Below are 19,810 nucleotides of genomic sequence, written 5' to 3'. Positions count from 1 at the left end.
GTGGAAAAGGACATCTGGGCTCCTGTTATTACCCTGCTGCCACCCCAACCCTGAGACGTTTAGCTGGCAAATCAATAGATGGATGAATATCTGATTTCTAAAGAAAAGTATAATTGATACTAAAGCCAAATGTGTACTTCTAAAGGGGTTTATCTCCAAAATAAATAAATATACACTATCCATTGTAGCTTGCTTATAGTACCATGAGTGCAAACAATTTCAGCTTATGTGGTCCCAGTGGGCAGTGGATCGAACCCTTAACTCTCCTTCTCCCTTAACGCAGGGAAAAGACACACTAACACCGTACATGTCAATGCCCTGCACTTGAACCTCCTCTGTTTTCTCCACTGACCTCTTGGTTTTCTGTGCGGTGCTCCAGGTAAGCTGACAACAGCAGTGTGTGCGTCCCATTGACTGGCAGGAGAGGCGCCTTTTCTCCAGGTGGATCTGAGAGCATTGTGTGGGAGGAGAAAGGTGGAAGAAATTAAAATAGATTAGAGGAGAGATGAAAACATGAAATAAACTTATGTTATTGTAAGAAGGAATCTGTCAAATGTGAAACCATAATGGAGTTGGCAAGATAAGGCTGTAATACCCAGGGAGGTAGTGGAGGAGAAAACTCCCATTAACTCCATTCAGTTAGCTTTTTTATTTGCAGGAAAGAGTTAAGCCATTTTATATTGACTTGAACTTTGATGATGTCAATTAATACTGCATTAATAACTTTTTTTTCCAACAGTGTTTGCCTTCTCGGCCAGTCAATCCCTTTTTAGCTGGAGACATTTCTTTGCTTGACATTGCAACAACAGACTGTGATTGGATGTGGTGGGCCATTTACATTATACACTACTCACAAAAAGTTAGGGATATTTGGCTTTCGGGTGAAATTTACGGAAAATGTAAAAAGTTCACGCTAGAGTGATATTATATCATGAAAGTAGGGCATTTAAGTAGAAGCATGCACTGGTGATTTCCTCATTTCAAACAATTTCTTGAAACAAAAGCCAACAACAGTGGTGGGTATACCACAACAAAAAATGTCAATGTCTCAATAACTTGTCATGTGCCCTTAAGCATCAATTACAGCTTGACAACGACGTCTCATGCTGTTCACAAGTCGACTTATTGTCTGCTGAGGCATGGCATCCCGCTCTTCTTGAAGGGTGGCCCTCAGGACATTGAGGTTCTGGGGTACAGAGCTCCGAGCCTCTACACGGTGACTCAGCTGATCCCATAGGTTTTCTATGGGATTCAGGTCTGAGAAAGTGCAGGCCACTCCATCTGAGGTAACCCAGTCATCAGCAGCCGTTCCCTAATGATGCGACCTAGATGAGCTGGAGCATTGTCGTCCATGAAGATGAAATTAGGCCTGTGTTGTTCATGCAGGGGCACAATGACTGGATTAATGATGTTATTCAGGTAGTATGGGCTTGTCACAAAGTGTAGGGCAGTTCTGTACTGACTAGACACACCTGCCCACACAGTAACACCACCACCACCAAAGGCTCGTCTGGTGACAACAGTGGCTGATGCATAGTGCTCTCCTTGACGTCTCCAACATCGTTGGCGGCCATCATTTCTGCTCAACATGAATCGGCTTTCATCAGAGAACAGCACTGAGGCCCACTGGTCCCTCGTCCAGCGCCCACTGGTCCCTCGTCCAGCGTAAATGCTCCCTGGCCCATGCAAGACGATGACACCTGTGCCTGGTGGTGTGGTCAGGTACCCTTGCAGGTCGTCTAGCACGCAGACCATGCTGATGTAAACGGTTTCGAATGGTCTGACATGACACTTGGGTGCCTCTCACCTCCCTTAAATGTGCCTGGAGTTGAGTGGCATTCATCATCCGGTTCCGCAGGGCACTGTTCACAATGAAGCAGTCATCAGTGTGGGATGTGGCCAAAGGACATCCACTTCTATGCCTTTCTGTGACTCTTCCAGTCTCTCTGTATCTCTGTTGCAACCTGCTGATGACACTCTAAGCTCAGTGGCCACTTCCGTCTGAGGACATCCTGTTTGAAGCCTCGCAATGGCGAGGTGCTGCTGATCAATTGTTAGGTGTCGTCTTGGTCTCATGATGTCAAAATGTGAACAGCATGATGAGGAGGACTGTTTAAATACCAATTCTAATTGAACCAGGAAATTTATTGGTCGATTCATGGATCAAACACCTGATGTGAATTTTGCCGTTAAACTCCTTGTTAGAGAACAGCAACTTGTGCAAAAAGTACTGAAACATTGAACAGTTGGACATGTGCATTCAAAAGTTTACAGAAGGTCACATTAAGTTCACCTGTAAAGGTTATAATGCATTTTAGGTTCATCCTGAAATTTCACCTGAAAGCCGAATATCCCTAACTTTTTGTGAGTAGTGTATTTAACGTTATTTATATAATACAATTTACCATCTATGCCTGTCTTGAGGCTAACTGCCAACCATGCAGCGTCTCTCTTCTTCTTGTTATCAGCCAAAGTTCAGTTGGAAACTGGATAGGGGAGCACAGGAAGAGCTATTGCCTCCTCCATGTTTATTTTGAGGTTAAAGTGCAGGTCAACTCTTTTGGCCAAACACAGCTACATCTTGCAAAATTTCAGTCGAAGGTGAGACATAAAGTTGCCTGATCTGTCTTGTACTGTTTGTTAATGCGTTTTTTAAACGTAGATTTTAACCCGTTTTTTAACTGATCTGTTGCACGAATGGTGTTTTTCCCTAAGAACTTTTAATGACGTGGAGTCATCATGGATTTTATTAGTTTTTTCATGAGTGTCTTGTTTATGGACTTGATTGCTCTGGACTCTGATAAACTTTCAACAAGATATCCATCCATAAAACTAGTGATTACCCATTGTAACCAAATTGAATGGTTCAAAATATCACATTTGAGAAGTACACACTAAAAACTGCTGGGTTAAAAAATAACCCAACTTTAACCCAACCCCTGGGTCAAAAAGGGTCCAACTACTTGCTGTGTTATTTTGACTCAAGAAACTGGGTTATGCATTTTGACCCATAATCTGGGTTAAATAAATAACCCAATTTTTCTTTGAACATGACCCAGGATTGTAGTCAATATAACCCAACTTATAGGTCATATTCATTTAGCTCACTCAACCCAAAAGTTGAGTGGGCTAAAACTTTTCACACAGTATTCTTAGTAATTAAGCACTTCCATATTTATATGATTTTACTGCACATTTCCACACAGTGTTACAGACACTAACACACATAACGCTATTCAATTCTGAATAGGCAATCACCCGCAAGTGCGGTATCAGCGGCTAATTCAATTGTACGCTCAGAGGTGGAGTCAAGCCCTGACTACAACCCAAGCCTGTTACACTGTTACATTATCAAGTTGTAAATTATTCAATAAATAGACAGTAAATAGTCTGTATAAAATGTGGAAATATGCAATGTGCAATTATTCTGTGCAAACCAATAATAAAGTGCAAATATTGTGACTAAAGTACCAAGTTCCATTATTAACGTGCATAGTTAAGTTGTATGTTTAAAGTGCATTTTCTACCAACCATGTTGTGCAATATTTACAAGCAAAGCTATCAGTCACTAGTAATGAAGTGCTCCTCGTTACACAAACTGTTCGTAAAGTATTCAATCAATCAATCAATAAGCAATCAATCAATCAAATCCAAGTCTCTGACCCAACAATGGGTTACTCTCAGAAAAAATAACCCAGAAATATTACCCAACTGGAAAAACCCACAAATTGTGTCAAAATAAAATCCTTATAACCCAAGAAATGGTTATGGCTCTGGAAAAATAACCCAGAAATGTAACCCAACACAAGTAACACAGGAACTGGGTTAAAGAAATAACCCAGGTGTTTTTAGAGTGTATAAGAGACAGAAACAGTGTAACCTTAGTACAGACAAACTCCTCACTTAGTACAAACTCCTGCTTCTAAAACCTAGATGATTGACATCATTAGATATGCACTACTCTTGCAAAGACAATGCAGTATAGTCATACATTTATTATAAAATTCCATGTGAAGTCACACACACAACAGGTAACAGGTGAAATCACAAGAAATGAGAAAAAAATAGAGCCTTCATTCATGTAACATAATTTATTAAGAAGCATTAGTTCAGCTAATTCATAAATTAAAGAATGTATTTGCCTCTTTACATGGTTCATCTGAAGCTGCTGTGCTGTCCACCAGAGAAAAAACTACTTCCTAGTGTCTGTTTCAGTCGCGTAGCAATCAGCGCCACATACGTGCACGCCGTGCGCCCTACTCTACACGCGTGTGCATGCTGCTCTGCGCCGTCATAGATCTATGTGCGCTGTACCCAGCGCAGAGCGCAGCCCAAACCATGCGGTAAGTGAAAGCCGCATCACAATGTATAATCTTTGTTCGGAGGGGGGGCCACAGCGGGGTCCAGACTCAGTGTTACGGGGGCACTGGCCCCTGCTGGCCCCTCCCCAGAGCCGCCAGTGACTGGACTACCGAGGCTACACAGACCGGCTGACAGACGACAACTGACAGCGGTACGAGGGAGGAGGCATGGACGGAGGGAAGGGGTGCATCAGAGGCTACGCAAACTCGGACTGCGCCGCTTGCCACTTCCGTCTATTATCCTTGGAAATGCGCAGTCGCTGAGGAACAAAATCGATGAGCTTCAAGCATGCGTAAAGTGCGCACCAGAGCATTTTACTTACCACGGGAAATCCCGCAAGTTTTTATTACAGTAGTCTATATTCATCCTAAGGCCAACATTAAGGGCCCTATCTTGTGCCACCCGCTATCCGCTGCCACTACCCGCTACCCGCAAATTGCGGATTTAGGAACTTCCGCTATCCCTAAACGGTATCTTGCGCCACCCGCTACCCGCTATCCCTTATGTCGACTCCGTCATTTGCGCCTGGAGGTGTGTCCGTGGGCGTGTTTCATGCGCTATCCCTAAAGTTGCTATCTTGCGCACACACTTTAGGGATCCGCTAAAGTTTGGGCTGTTACGAGAGCGCGTCCAGGCTGCTTCAATGCACGCCCCGATGGAGCGTCGCCACGCACACGGTCAGACTGATACCGGGACGCCGCCGGAATGGACTGAGTATATTACTCATATAAACTGTTTAGAGGAAAGACTGTTTTAATTGGACACTTACGCCAGCACGTTTTATTGTTTTATCATAAGCCAGCAGCTGTGCTATATTTTTATTTTTAATATTTTATTTGCCCAATCTACCTTGTCAATAAATTAGTTTACACATAGTTCCACCTCTGCCTCTTGTGTGTCTGTGGTGTGGCCCGGGGATTTTACTCAATCAGTACAACCTTGTGACACGTCCACTTGGACACATGTGGCTCCAGGCACCTGGCACACTGATTGGTTTAAGTGGTGTAACGCCCAAAACACGCCTATGCATAATATAGCGGGTAGCGCAGGTGTTTCGCGGATAGCGGGAGGTGCACAAGATAGAAACTTTTACGGGGGAACGCCTCTTCCTAAACCCTAAATCCGCAAATAGCGGGTTTAGGGAGTCTGGCGCAAGATAGGGCCCTAAGGATGCAACATCCACTATTGTTAAACTTGTCCACTGTTTCCAAAGCATTTCCCCTGATGCCCCACATTTCATACTTGGTGATTTCAATACTTGCAGTCTTAAAAAGGCCCTTGGTCACCTTTACCAGTATGTAACCTGTCCAACAAGACATGGTAAGGTGCTGGACTTGTGCTATGGCACTATAAAAGGGGCATATAAATCTTATACTATTGCGCCACTTGGCTCTTCCGACCACAACTGCGACTTTTTAGCACCAGTCTATCAACTGGCCCTCAAGAGAGGAAAAGTGGAATGCAAAGAGGTTGCTGTGTGGACTGAGGGCACTGTTCACCAGCTGAATGGCTGTTTTAACAGCACCAACTGGGATGTTTTTAAAGACACCTGCACTGGCTTAGATGAGCTGACAGACACTGCATCAGGATACATTTCCTTTTGTGAACAAATGATTGTCCCCAGGAAGACAATTACTAGGGATGAGCCGGATACTCGGCTGAAACGAGTATCCGGTATGGATAAAGCACTTTTGCCGAGTACGAGTATGATCCGAGTAATATCAATGTCAATTTCCGTGCTCATGATGAATGAAAATCTTCATTAGGTAGCTGACTGTGTCCATGTTGTGTGATAGACCAGTCACACACAGCGCTTCTCCCATACATACACACAGTACAGAGGCGCGCCGCTCACACACAACACACACAGCGACCCACCACTATGCCGTGTGCCCCGCTCACACACACACACACACACACACACACACACACACACACACAGGGACAACCTCAGCTGTCACTCACTCAGGTGTGACAGCTCACGTCTCTCTTCAGTAGCGGTCAGGTTTTTTCAGCTCGCTCTTCCCTCAGTTTGTAATCACTGATAGTCAGTAGAGTTTCTGCTGAACTTGACTGGTAACAGACGCGCTGCTTTTGAGCAGAGTTAGGGTTAGAGTTAGGTTTTTTTTTTTTTTTTTTTTTACCATCTGCTCCCTCTTACCAGCTGGTTTCTGATATAAAGTAGCCTAAGTTAGAAAACTTTGCTCGTACCGGACGCGGTGCAGAGTCACAGTCTTAACACACCCACCACGTACACACATAGCTTACATTAGCTCAACACACAAAGTATATTATTATTTCAATTTTATTTTGGCTGCATGCACTGAGAGTCTGACACTTTCTCACTGTAGCTAGTTCATAAAAAATAAATATAGTAGTAGTATAAATATTACAAATTAAGCTATATATCTATATAAATATAAATGTATCTATATCTATATCTATCTATCTATCTATCTATCTATATACACTCTCTCTCTAGCACTTCATAATTGCCTACTGCATGTGTTGTATTCATTGATGCACTTAAGAATATTCATGTTCTATGTTTATAAAAAGCTTGTTCTGTAAATAGTTTGTTCACTATTGTGATCAAAAACATTGATCTGAAGCTTCTGAGACTGTTCTGTAAATAGTTTTCCAATAAACAATAAATATAGCAACTTCTGATCAACCCTCGCTCATCCCTAACAATTACAATATACCCAATTAATAAACCTTGGGTCACTAAATCTCTTAAGAATCTTCTAAATCAGAAAAAGCTAGCTTTCCACCAAGGAGACATTCACCAACAAAAAGAGGCCCAAAGGTTGGTGAAGAAGGAAATAAAGCTCGCCAAAATGAAATTCAAAGGGAAAGTAGAGGATGAACTCAGGAGTGGCAACTCCCACAACGCCTGGAGAGGAGTTAAATCTATGGTGGCATTACAGTTTTTTTCAGTCGCTTTTTCCAGTATAATGAAACTGGGATCCACTTTGTCGTCATCTTCACCTCCAAACCACAGCAGAAGTTTTCTTTTGCAAATGTGTCATGTCATAGAAATTATGTTTTGTTTTGTTAAGTTTTATGTCATGTCTTGTCTCGTAACTTCCTGTTTTATTTTGAAATCCCACTCTCCTCTTGTGTCAGGTCACTTGCCCTTCCCCTTGTGTGTTTCCCTCTAGTCTGATTGTCTGCCACGCCCTGATTGTTTCCACCTGTTCCCCATTACCTTGTGTGTAGTGTGTAGTCCGTGTTTCCCTTTGTCCTGTGCGAGTTCGTCCTGTTTGATCCTGCTTTGTCTTGCCACGTTCATGTTCCTTGTCACGTCACGTCACGTCAAGTCAAGTCAGGTTTTGTATTTTCTTTGATACTTTGCTTTGTCATAGTTAAGTTTCATGTTCTTTTGATACTTTTGTCTTGCCTTCGTTTGTAATTATATCCTCGTCAAGAGTGATTTTCGGTTGTTACTTGGTATTGTGGATTTTAGTTGATACTTTAGTTGAACTCTTGTTGAGTCGTGCGTTTGGGTTCAATCCTTGTAGTCATAGTCTCGACAAAATGTGTTCATACCTTTTCATTGGATTCACACATTTTTCAGGCTCTTTTGCACAACACTTCTCACATGTAGTCATTTACATGGCCCTGACTCCATTGACTTCACTGTGGTAGTCAAAAGCAAAACATCTGCTCACAGCTGATAGAAATGAGCTGCATCACTGTGAAATCACTAGTGCACCTGCATCACTACCCTTTCCACAAATCACCATTCACCAATCAATCAGTATGCACCTACAAAAAAGGGGCCTATAAATTGTATTTGGTATTTTTTTTTCAACTCCTTTGAGTTTTTCTGTGTAATACTGTATGTGAATTACAGTATTTCAGTTTTTGCCATCAATACAGTAAAATTTCACTCCAAGGTCTTTCTGAGTTTGGATGCAATTCTTTACTGCAAGTTCACATTTGAATGTGTAGCTCACAGGAGAACCTCATTCAAACTGACAGCTGTATTTTGTATTCTGCTGTCAGCTGTGTTACAGTACAGTAGAGCTGATTGAAGGAATCTACTCATTTGGGCAGAAGTTGAGTTGTTTGAGGGAAATATTGGCTTTTGCTACTTGCTTTACAATATGTAACTATGGAAATTGTCAAAAAAAAAGACTTCAATACACACAGGAAAAAGTAAGGTTGAACCTGCTCAGACTAAAAAGGGTATGTTGCATTTTGGTGTTGAGTATGAAGTGAGTGAGTGGCTGGATTAGTTGTATTGGGCGGTGACAAAATGTGTTTTTGCTGCATGTTTGAAATGTTTTGTCATGGTAAGAGCCTTTTGCAAACAAAATGTGTTATTTTGGGAACAGTGCCTCATTACGCCTATATATTAACTGTTTTGATACCAGGGTTTCTGAGTTGACAGAGGAGGTAAAGCGATTGGAAAAAAACTGTATTAAACTTTGCCAAAAAATCACTGGCATTAGCTTGCAGCAGCTTGACAATGTCTACCAAGCAAGAGCCATTCAGAGGGCAAAGGTCATCTTGGCAAACCCACATCACCCTCTTTATGCTGAGTTTCGGCTTTTGCCATCAGGAAAGAGGTATACCTTCCCTAAGAGGGCCAAATCAAACAGGTACCTCAGATCATTTGTTCGCTCAGCTGTAGGGTTTCTGAATAAGCTTTACGCTTGTGTCCTTGTACTGTACAACTATGGTCATGATAACTCACCTGATGACATTCACTGTTTGTATTTATGCTTTTATGTATTGTACTATTTGTTTGTTGACTACTGTTGCAAATCAAATTGCCCCTCGGGGACAAAAAAGACTTCTAATCTAATCTAATCTAATCCAGAGGTGGGTAGTAACAAGTTACATTTACTCCGTTACATTTATTTGAGTAGGTTTTTGAAAAAAATGTACTTCTAGGAGTAGTTTTAAATCACTATACTTTTACTTGAGTAGATTTGCAAAGAAAAAACTGTACTCTTACTCCGCTACATTAGGCTATACTGAGCTCGTTACTTTTCTTTTATTCCCTGCGTACAGATCATTTTAATGTTTTATTTTGTTAAAGAGAGAGAGACATCCGCCAGGCTAAACCATGTGACTGTGTTTCACCAATCAAACGTAGCTGTAGCCGTGCACCCTCGTCACGTGACCATACTCAATCTCAGTGGCGGGAGTGGGACAGGAGTTGACAGTTTTTTCACAGTCAGTCGGAGCAAATCAAATGAAAATGGCAGAATCAACGGTCAGCGGGTCATGTCTTCCTTTTAACTAAAAGACGTTTTTGTTCCTTTTAATCAGACATAGGGATGTTTATTTACCTTGATAGTTTTGGAGGTAACTTCCTCCTTCAGAAAGCGTCCAACTGACAGCCGGAGCGACACCTGTCAGATCCGGCAGACCTGACCTGACTGGGTGGCCGCGCACACCGTACGATGCTGCGGCCGGTGCCAGCCGGCACCAGGTCTGCCGGATCTAACGGGTGTGCCGCGCACACAGATAATTATTGGATAACCGCTCGAATTTCATATCTCGCCACCGTGCATGCCTCTCTGCTCTGCCGCTCTGACCAACTGAAGTAGCAGCACCTGAGCAGCAGATGGACGTCACTGACGTAATGATGGTAATGTTTTCAGCGAATCAACAATCAGAGAAAATATAACACATCAGACACTGGAGTGGTTTAGAGCCTATGTAAGACTTGAGCTTGTTTATAGTCACAAATGAGTACACATGATGAGTGGAAAAATTTACAATAGAAAATCTGATTTCAGATTTGGTGTGAGGTTTCTCTCTTGAGCGTGAGAGTGTGAGATTGAGGCTGAATGCGTGACTGTCACGGCCAATGCGTGAGAGTTGGCAGCCCTGCATAGTTTAGACGGTCTGGAGTGATTCTATTTATCAGCACTGGAGTTATCATGAGACTTTTGACAATGTCAGTGAATGAATGGGGAAGAGAAATATGACAGCTGCCTTGGAGATGCTCCAGAACCTGGACATTTTATTTATTTATTTTATTTTTATTTATTTTACTTGATTATTTTAATTTAAGCTATTTTTTGATTTAATTAATTTTATTGATTGGATGAACTTTAATTTGCCTGAATATGATTATTTTGTATTGTTGTCTGTCTGATTGAATGCTTGTGTTAAAAAATAAAGACGTTACTCAACAGTTACTCAGTACTTCAGTAGTTTTTCCACCAAGTACTTTTTCACTCTTACTCAAGTAATTATTGACTACTTTTTACTTCTACTTTTTACTTCTACTTGAGTCATATTATTCTGAAGTAACAGTACTTTTACTTGAGTACAATTTTTGGCTACTCTTCCCAGCTCTGATCTAATCTAATCTGATCTAATCTAATCTAATCTAATCTAATCTTTATATGGTTTAATGATACATGGTACAGGCATGAAATATACTTCCATTTCAAATACATTACTTTTAAAGTCATGATGACTGTCACAAAAAAAATAAATAAAAAATAAAAAATAAAAAATGGATAATTTGTGTCTGTGGACACAAATTAGAACAACATTCAACATGTCATGCTGTCCTCAAAGTGATGAGTGAGGATTGCTCACCTTGTCCCACTGCTCCACAAGCTGTTTTTCTGGGTTTTGCTTTGAATTGAGCCTGGCTGGCCGGTTTGTAGTTACTCCAGGTCTGATTACTTTTAGCAGGCCTGTGGGTACACAAGAATATGTTAAATTATCAGTTAAATTACTGTAGTTTAACCCTTACACCTTGCAAAGACTCAATGAGTCCTCGCTCACTTTTCTTTTGACCAGCATTTTGGCTGCGATTATACTTAAGCAATTTTTTTTGGTGCAAAAGCAGCATTTCTCAATGAATGTTGAAATTAAAAAAAACAACAACTGAGAAAGCGTTCTCTCAGTGTGTCGCTTAATTTATAGCTTTCACCCTGTTAAGGACACATTGAGTCCTTGTGACGGCTGAAGGTATAACTTCTATATGGATTTATCGTTTCAGATTTTTTTTTTTTTAGTATGTCATTGAAGTTCAATCCAACCATTACTGTTATAATTCAATCAATAAAATTGAATAATTAACCCTTTACAGACCAGTTTCCATTATGTACCACTCATTTTTTCTCATTTCCTGGCTGGCCCTGGAAATGACCAGGGCCCGGTTAATGCCCGGTCGCCGACCGGGCGACCGGGGGGGGGGGGGGGGGGGTGAGGAGGCTGTAGTGGAGCGCCGACCGTGTGTGTAGTCAGACTACTGGAAGTAGTCGGTGGGTGCATGATTTACCACATCATTCGCCAGTGACCTTAAATCACTGACGATGGCTCTCAAAACACTTTCCATTGTGTTTTACACAGTAGCTAGTAGGGCATTAATGTAAACATCGACCCGTCGAAAGTCGAAGAAACACACACACACCCACACACACACCCCCACACACACGGTCGGCGCTCCACTACAGCCTCCTCGCCCCCCTGGTCGCCCGGTCGGCGCTCCACTACAACGCTTCCCTCCCTCCGGTTGGAGCCCCGCTAGCCCCCCAAAAATCTCCCGGTGTTGACGGGTCGACGTAACGTCGACGACGTGGAAAAGTCTGGCGTTGTTAATGCCCTAGTAGCTAGCTAGTCCACTTCTATCCACTGCTACTGCCAGTCCAGTAGTAGCAGTGGATAGGATCACACCCACAAACCAATCGTGCTTAAGACTAATGTAAGAACCGCCCACCTTATTAACATACGACACAGAAATACAGAAATAAATAAATGTGGAAATGTAGAAATACAGAAATAAATGTAGGAATAAATAAATAAATGTAGGAATAAACAAATAAATGTAGAAATAAATAAATAAATGTAGAAATAAAAGAAGGAATAAATAAATGAATAAATGTAGAAATAAATAAAAGTATAAATAAATAAATGTAAAAATAAATATATAAATAAATAAATGAATAAATAAATGTAGAAATAAATAAATAAATAAATGTAAAAATAAATAAATAAATACATGCATAAATGTATAAATACACAAATAAATAAATAAATGCATGAATAAAAACAGAAATGAATAAATAAATAAATGTAGAAATATTTATTAATTTAATTATTTATGCATTTATATATTTATATGCGTATTTATTTATTTATTCATTTATTTATTGTTTTGTCATTTTTCGTCCCTCATACTTAAGATCCAACAGTGCAAAATATAAATTCTTGCAATTTTTCCGCTGGTCTTAAAATTTTGATCAGGAGTTTATCATCATGTGAATTTCATGTTTACCCGGTAGTACCCATTACATTAGGAACACTCATTAAATATGAAGCAAAAAAAAAAATGATGTTAATCATTTATTTATAGACGTTAAACATTGGCTGGGGTCAAATTGACCCCAAACATAGGGTTAAACAGGGTGCAAGGGTTAACTTAACAGAATTGATGCAATAAACTCAATAAATGCTTAGCAATAAATGCTCGAGCGGAGCAATAAATGCTCCGCTCAGACACAACTGAGTGAAGCTTCAGTGGTCAGAGCCAAACAACTATATGTTTGTGTCTCACTAAGACTACAGTGAAAATATACCATACCATACCATACCATACCACTTTATTTATATAGCACATTTAAAATCAACAAAATATATTTTGAGAGCAGAGGCAGTAATAGTATGAAGCCTAGTGTGCTTGCTGCCAACTCATGTTTTTCTTCCTGAGACTACCAATAATCCCAGCAGCAGCTTTTTGGACTAGTTAGATATTAGAGAGGCTGCCTGACTGATACCTAAATCTAGCATATCAACTGTGTCAATACTGAAGTGCAGGGTTTAAACACATGTAATGTTGGCCAACACCTCATCACTTTTTAGCAAAACTATGTTCAGTGTCAAAAACCAATAAATCTTGAAACATCTAAAAACAGCAGAGCAAAGCTGTTTTGTGCCAAACTCCAATGTGAGTATCATCCTGCAGAAACATTAGAGCTGTTACTTGTGCTCATCTGCTGCTGAATGCTTGGCCAGTAGAAAAAGCCTTATTTTCTAAAATTCAGTGTTTGCTCTGACTTGCTTGTTGGGAGGACAGTTTAAGAAAGAAGATTGTTTAAGGATAAAGTATGGAAAAAAAAAAAAATTAAAACACTTGATAAGTGACGAAAAATGATTGGCAAAAGTGTAAGTGAGTTGATAAATACGTTCTTTGTATCTGCTCTTGTTATTTGATCTGCTTTAAGACAGATAACTGACCATTGTTTATTTTATCTTTACTCTAAGCCTTGAAATTTATGACTGCAGATAACATTTTACATAATGTAGTTTGGACCAGTATGTTTATACAGATAGGTGACATATTACAGGAAAAAACAACCTGTAAGGTTTTGTGCCATGACGAGCCACCACAACAGCTTCAGTGCTCCTTGGCAGAGATTGTCCTCGATGACGGCGTGTTGGACAGTGCTCTCCACCGCCATCGTCAAAACACCAAATGAGAGAATATCTTTTGGAAGAGGGCAGCTCCATCACAGACTTGGGAGGATCTGCACTAAGGAGCACTCAGTCTGTTCTGGTGGCTCGTGTTGGCCCAATATGACATATAGTATACAACATAATAATACCGTTTGAAACCATGAGCACACACATCCTCAAATATCTGCACTATTGCTGTGCCACACAGTATCATCTTATTCTTACAATCAGGCTTAGAAATCTGATCCGTACAAGTCCACCTGTTGTTCCTGTACTTCCTTTTTCATTTTCATTAAGTGCTCTATTTTGTTTTGTTTTGTTTAAATTAAGAGTACAAACGCGTAATTGTACAAAAAACATTGAATAAAAAATTGTTTTGCTGGCACTTTAGTTAGTATAGTTGAAGTCTATATGGCATAGGAGATCATAAATAAAGCCTATGCTGCTGCACAATAATCCATTTTTGTTTCCACTCTGGCTGACGTGTCACTGTGCTCTGACGTATTTTGACTAGGCTACCACCAAAAATACAAAACAACACAAACAAACAAACAAAAACACATAGCTGACGGTAAGCCAAGTTGCATGGTGGACTTGGATGAAAGATGAAATAAAGTGAAATGTAAACTGTGTCAGGTAGGAATTATGTATCTAACACAGTTCAGTGTAACACGTTACAGGTGCAATAACCGCTTACGATCTCAGGTCTGTCAGTACTAAAACATTATCTGGCGCCATACTGAGCTGACAAGTCAATCAGATTATGTTTTGGGTATGATTTTTTATTTTATTTATTTTATTTTTCAGACTGGTATTGCTCATGTTTATACTCAAACAGCTTTTCCCCACCAACCTGTTATTATAGAGCAGCAGGACGAGAGAAATGATGGCGATGGAAAGACTCCAGAATGTCCATCGTTTGACACTCCTGAGTTTAAGCTGCTGCTGCTGATGGCCCCTCACGTCCATAATGGCTGCTTTCTGTAGGATGTGGTTTAGGTGTGACTCCCAGAACCTGCTGAGAAAACCTGTGAAGAGGAAGTGAGCGAGTGTTTCTTGTCCTTTGACTTTGTTACAGAGCAGCTGCACAGTGGGTAGGAGCAAATGTCATAAAGTAGGGAGGTGCGGGAAAAAAAATCTACAAACCTGTCCTTGTGTGATCACATTTAAAAACAAAAAATAAAACAAACCAAAAAAGAGTTTGAGGAAGCTCACAATGAAATTTGACTTTCATAACACCTGCCATCTCCTGCCAAGATCATGTTTTTGATATTAACCTTTATTTTCATGAACTTTGCGTAAAATGAAATTCTCACAAACTGCTGTATGCAACTTTCAGTGTCAACAGTTATTTGTGGTCATCACTTCCCTTTTCCACAGTAAGTGAAGGAGGAAGATTCCATTGTGAAGTAATTACTAAAACTGACTAAAGCTGGTCAACTGACCAAGTAAATGAAATGAATGCAGGGACTTTTATTGAGGAATTTCTCCAAAATGCTTTATTGGGGAATATCATTTGGTGAGTTTTATCAAGAGCTGAGTGTAATCCACTGGCAGGCAGTGAGTCAGTGAAATGAATTTGGGTCGGCAGTCTATTGGCTCCACAGATACAGAGAGCTTTGTATCATCAGCGTAAAAATGGTAACCCCCATATTTACATGGCATATAAACATATAAACATCGGACAAAAAGTAAGGAAATGTGTGTTTGGTAGATTATTTCTTTGTTGTAACAATGCTTTTTGGCAATAAAGCCTGTTTATTTCCCTTTTAAATGGTGCCACATTTGTAAGGAACATGCATTTGTGGGATGAGCAGCAGAGCTGAGTGTGTGAGTTGTGCCTATGAAAAATTTGCAATAACCACACCTGCAGTAACATAACCAAACCACACCTGTAGTAACATAACACAGAACTACCCATAGTCGTCACATTTGGGAGGGAAAAAGCTCCACCTCCCACAAGAACTCTGATGTATGGGGTGGTATTTTAAGGGAGTCAGGAAGACACATAAAGTATCTGACTCATAACCTTGGGTAACAATTTTTATTAAAATAATATTCTGGAGGTTTAAGTTGCTGGGCTCATATTGATCCTGGTTGATAAAAAAAAGGTAACAGGAGGGTTAAAAGCATTTGGAAAATACCAGATAGTAAGGAGGACTTTAAGAGGCCACTCACACTGGCAAGTTTGATCCGCGCCAAAGCACGATTGCCCTTAAAATCCGGATTCTTTGACCAGTGTGATCGCTCCGTATCGTGCTTGAATACAGTACACTTCCCCCGCTCTGGCACGGTTGGAAGGGGTGTGCTTCAGCGCGGTACGGGCGCGTACATGAGCACATGCACGGTCACGCACGCAGTGCGCGGATGTAAATCATGCAACTTTCCTCCTGCCTCTGCAAAACTGTTTAATGCGCGCAGCGCGATTACCGGCGAATGGCCGCGTTGCGCAATCAATAATCAACCATGTTGTCTGTGTCGCTGTCCGTTGTGCTGCTGCAACCGCGTATAAACAAAAGTCGGTTTATAATGAAAGTACAGCAGTCTGTGTGCGGAGATCCGGCAGACCTGGTGCTGGCCGGCACCGCGTCAGCACCGGCCGGCACTGGCCGCGGCACCGCGCGGTGTGCGGCCACCCGGTCACCCGGTCTGCCGGATCTGCCAGGTGCCGCTCCAGCTGTCAGTTAGACCTTTCTGAAGAAGGAGGAAGTTACCTCCGAAACTGTCAAGGTAAATAAACATCCCATGTCTGATTAAAAGGACCAAAAACGTTTTTTAGTTAAAAGGAAGACATGATGAATGTATTTGAACTACAGTGATTTATAATGACGTCGGGCCATGCCTGTTGTTGTTGTATTTCAACGTGATGACGTGCACACCGGGGGCAATCGTGCTTGGGCGCGTTTGGGAAAAAGGTAATGTGAGTGCAGGCCACTGGGTAGGGGGGGATTTTGGCTTTAGCACGATACGGGCTCAAACTTGCCAATGTAAGTGGGCCCTAAAATGGGAAGCGCATGGGAAGAAAGGCTGTGCAAAATATCCTTTAAGAGTCCAGTGGGAACAGGGTCAAGAAGTCAACAAGTAGATGACTCCATTCCATCATTACTATGCCAACTATACGTCTAGCTATTGGGGTAAAGTTATTCCATGTTGCTATCAAACTCCACTGGAACTGTATTTTTGCCCTTCCACCACAGCACAGTTAGGTTAGGCGTTAAACCAAATTTCCCCTTATTGGACAGTAAAAGTTTGAATAGAGCTTGAGCGTTTAACTGAGGCAAAATGGCGTGGATCAGAAGCAGAAGTGGCTCTTGTTCAACCGTGCTGAAGGGTGGATTTTTTAAATTTTACATATCTAAGTGTTAATATGCCTGTGCAGTGGCTTGAGGGCTGCGCTGAGCTCTGTGTTAAGCAATGCCTCCCACTCTCTCTGTGTTTCCTGTGTAAAGAGTCACTGTGCTGCAGACACAAACAGTCCCTGAGTGCTTTAGGCACCGCTATACTTCAGACTGATCTGTGCAGCACCTCAGAGATTCTCTCTTCATCTCTTCATCATGTACATTAATGACATATGCAAAGCATTGCCACTGCAAGTGTGTGCTATTTGCTGATGACGCCAGTCGACATAGCTCCGGGAAAGATCTTGGGCAGCTCCTGCATGTAGTGGAAAGAGAACTAGAGATACTTAAGAAGTAGTTTGACGTCAATAAATTATCATTAAACCCCATCTAAAACGAAATGTATAATCTTTTCCATCAGGAAAATTAATACACCTGTCAAATTAATAATCAATGATGTTGAAATAGAACGTGTTTACAAGCATAAATTTCTGGGACTAACAATAGACAACAGACTCAGTTGGAAACCACACATAGATAACATTAAAAAAAAAATATCAAAATCAATTGCAATACTACGCAAGATGAAATATTTAGTAAATAAAAACTCACTCCGGGTGTGGGAGTATATGTATATGTGATTTGTGTTTTTATGTGTACTTGTATGTAGGTGGTTTATGATTGGGTATGTACCCATCCAGGCTCTGTGGCCTACTAGCCACAGATTGTGGTGAGGCACTGTGGTTGATGTCCCTGGGAGTGGAGCCATGCTCTGGTTGATAGGTCATGTAGTAGAGTGCGGCATGTGAATTTTGCATTCTGCAAAACCTGACATCCTTTTTGTTTTTAAGTTTTGTTAATCCAGTGTTGATTTATTTAAAATTATGACTATTATGTACAAACTTTTTTCCTCAATTTGTTTTCAGTATATTTATACAATGTTTTAAAACTGTGAGGTTTTAAAACAGGTATGAATTCTCTCCTCTGCTATCAGTATATATGGTTTTCTGTAACAAGGAATACACATAGTATCTGACAGTTTGCCACAGGAACATTTTTTTTTTCCCCAGTAAGGGTGAAGTGGACGGTAACTTACATTTCTCATGCAGATGTCCATTCTTTTAAAAGTATCCAAGTCAGTCTTCTACAGAAGTGGTCATTTTCATGTGGCTCGGTGTGTTATTTATACTTTGGTGTGAAAAGTTACTTTCACACATTCCAAAGTTATTAGAGTAGCCTATCTCTGAGCTAAGTCTATCCGGTATCTAAAAAAATCAGTTTTGTTGTTTTTCCTCCCAAATAAATGCCAATTTTTCATTTCTCTCTGTGAAAAACACCATCCGTCAGATCCACTGCACTGCAGTCTAACAAGTTAAAGAGGCAGGGGGAATTTTGTGTTATCAGTAGAGGAAGAGGAAGAGGAGGAAAGGGCGGAGGATGTCTCACAGTCAAATTACAATAAACCTATCTAAACACCGCCTGCAGTATTGCAATTCATAATTATTATTTAACTGAAAATACATGTTACAAGAATGCTCCTATGTGTCTATGAGGTTACTATAGGGTTATTACAGGACAATTATTTCAAGACTATACACAGTGGTCACTGTAAACTGCACAATGTGTTGCGGTGTGACAGTGTTGCCACAGTATAAAAGTCAAGTTATATATGTGTGTGTATGTTTATATCTATCTATCTATCTATCTATCTATCTATCTGTGTGTCTGTGTGTGTATAATTATAAATGATAATTATAATTATATTATAATAATAGTAATAATAGTCAATGAACATAAAGTTACAATGAGAATGAGGGTTAATTGCAGAGCTGTGGGTTTGTATTTCTCATATCTTGTCTGAGAAGGTTCAAGAATCAAGTCAAATACAACTAACTACTGCAGATCCTTTGCACCACATTTGTTTTTCAGTTTACTACTAATATACACCCATAAAGCCAAGTAAGTCTTGTGATCACGTGTGCTGGGATTAGTCTGGTGAGTTTTGTCTTGTGTTAGGGTCACTAATGACCCGTTTGAATTTTTAAATAATTAAAAACACTATATAGATATTTTTTATTGCATCAAGACTCCTTGACTTTGTCAGAAACATCAATTTAACCCCCCCAAAAAAATAATTAATTTTTTTTTAAATTATAAAATGCTCTGGTTAAAATACTGACCTTAATTGTGTTAGGGTCAGTTTTGACCCGGTTATAATTTAAGACTATAAAACAATAATAAGTGCCAAAACTGAAATCTTATTCACACTGTCAGCCAACAGCCCACAGCCTGGCCCTCCCCCAACCACTTCAGCCTGCCCAGGACAGCTGCAGGAGTGTCAGGCCACCACAGTTTACAGCTGGTGTCAGGTTACACACCAGGCTGTAAGACACTGTAAAAAAGCTCTGGATCACTTATTTGCTGAGAATGAGTCAGAGCACATATCAATACAGATGAGCATTCAGCTCAGTTAGTTTTTACAGACACCACCACTGCTTTTTCCTACTGATAAGTAAATAAATAAATAAATACATACATAAATAAATAAATAAATAAATTAAATAAATAAATAAATGAATAAATAAATAAATAAATAAATATGCTGGAATGTGATACTTATCTCCAGTCTTCACCCACTCTACTGATCTCCAGTGTTAACACACTCTTCACCC

At 40.4% G+C, this 19,810-nt stretch overlaps 1 protein-coding gene across 1 annotated transcript in view; it reads right to left on the bottom strand.

Moving 5' to 3' along the window:
- Window positions 1-18,259, bottom strand: part of LOC115370695 (uncharacterized) — a 30,978-nt gene extending 12,719 nt beyond the window's left edge. The window contains exons 1-4 of the mRNA XM_030067832.1: window positions 18,235-18,259; window positions 14,654-14,828; window positions 10,936-11,036; window positions 353-447 (exon numbers count right to left, since the gene is read on the bottom strand). Coding sequence (XP_029923692.1) covers window positions 353-447; window positions 10,936-11,036; window positions 14,654-14,769 — 312 coding nt within the window. The 5' untranslated portion in view covers window positions 14,770-14,828; window positions 18,235-18,259. The remainder of the gene's footprint in view (window positions 1-352; window positions 448-10,935; window positions 11,037-14,653; window positions 14,829-18,234) is intronic.
- Between the last annotated feature and the right edge of the window lie 1,551 nt (window positions 18,260-19,810).

Source organism: Myripristis murdjan, chromosome 13 (assembly GCF_902150065.1).
Source record: "Myripristis murdjan chromosome 13, fMyrMur1.1, whole genome shotgun sequence".
Classification (NCBI taxonomy): domain Eukaryota; kingdom Metazoa; phylum Chordata; class Actinopteri; order Holocentriformes; family Holocentridae; genus Myripristis; species Myripristis murdjan.
Note: the sequence above shows the minus strand (reverse complement) of the source record. Positions and strands in the feature narration are given on the sequence as shown.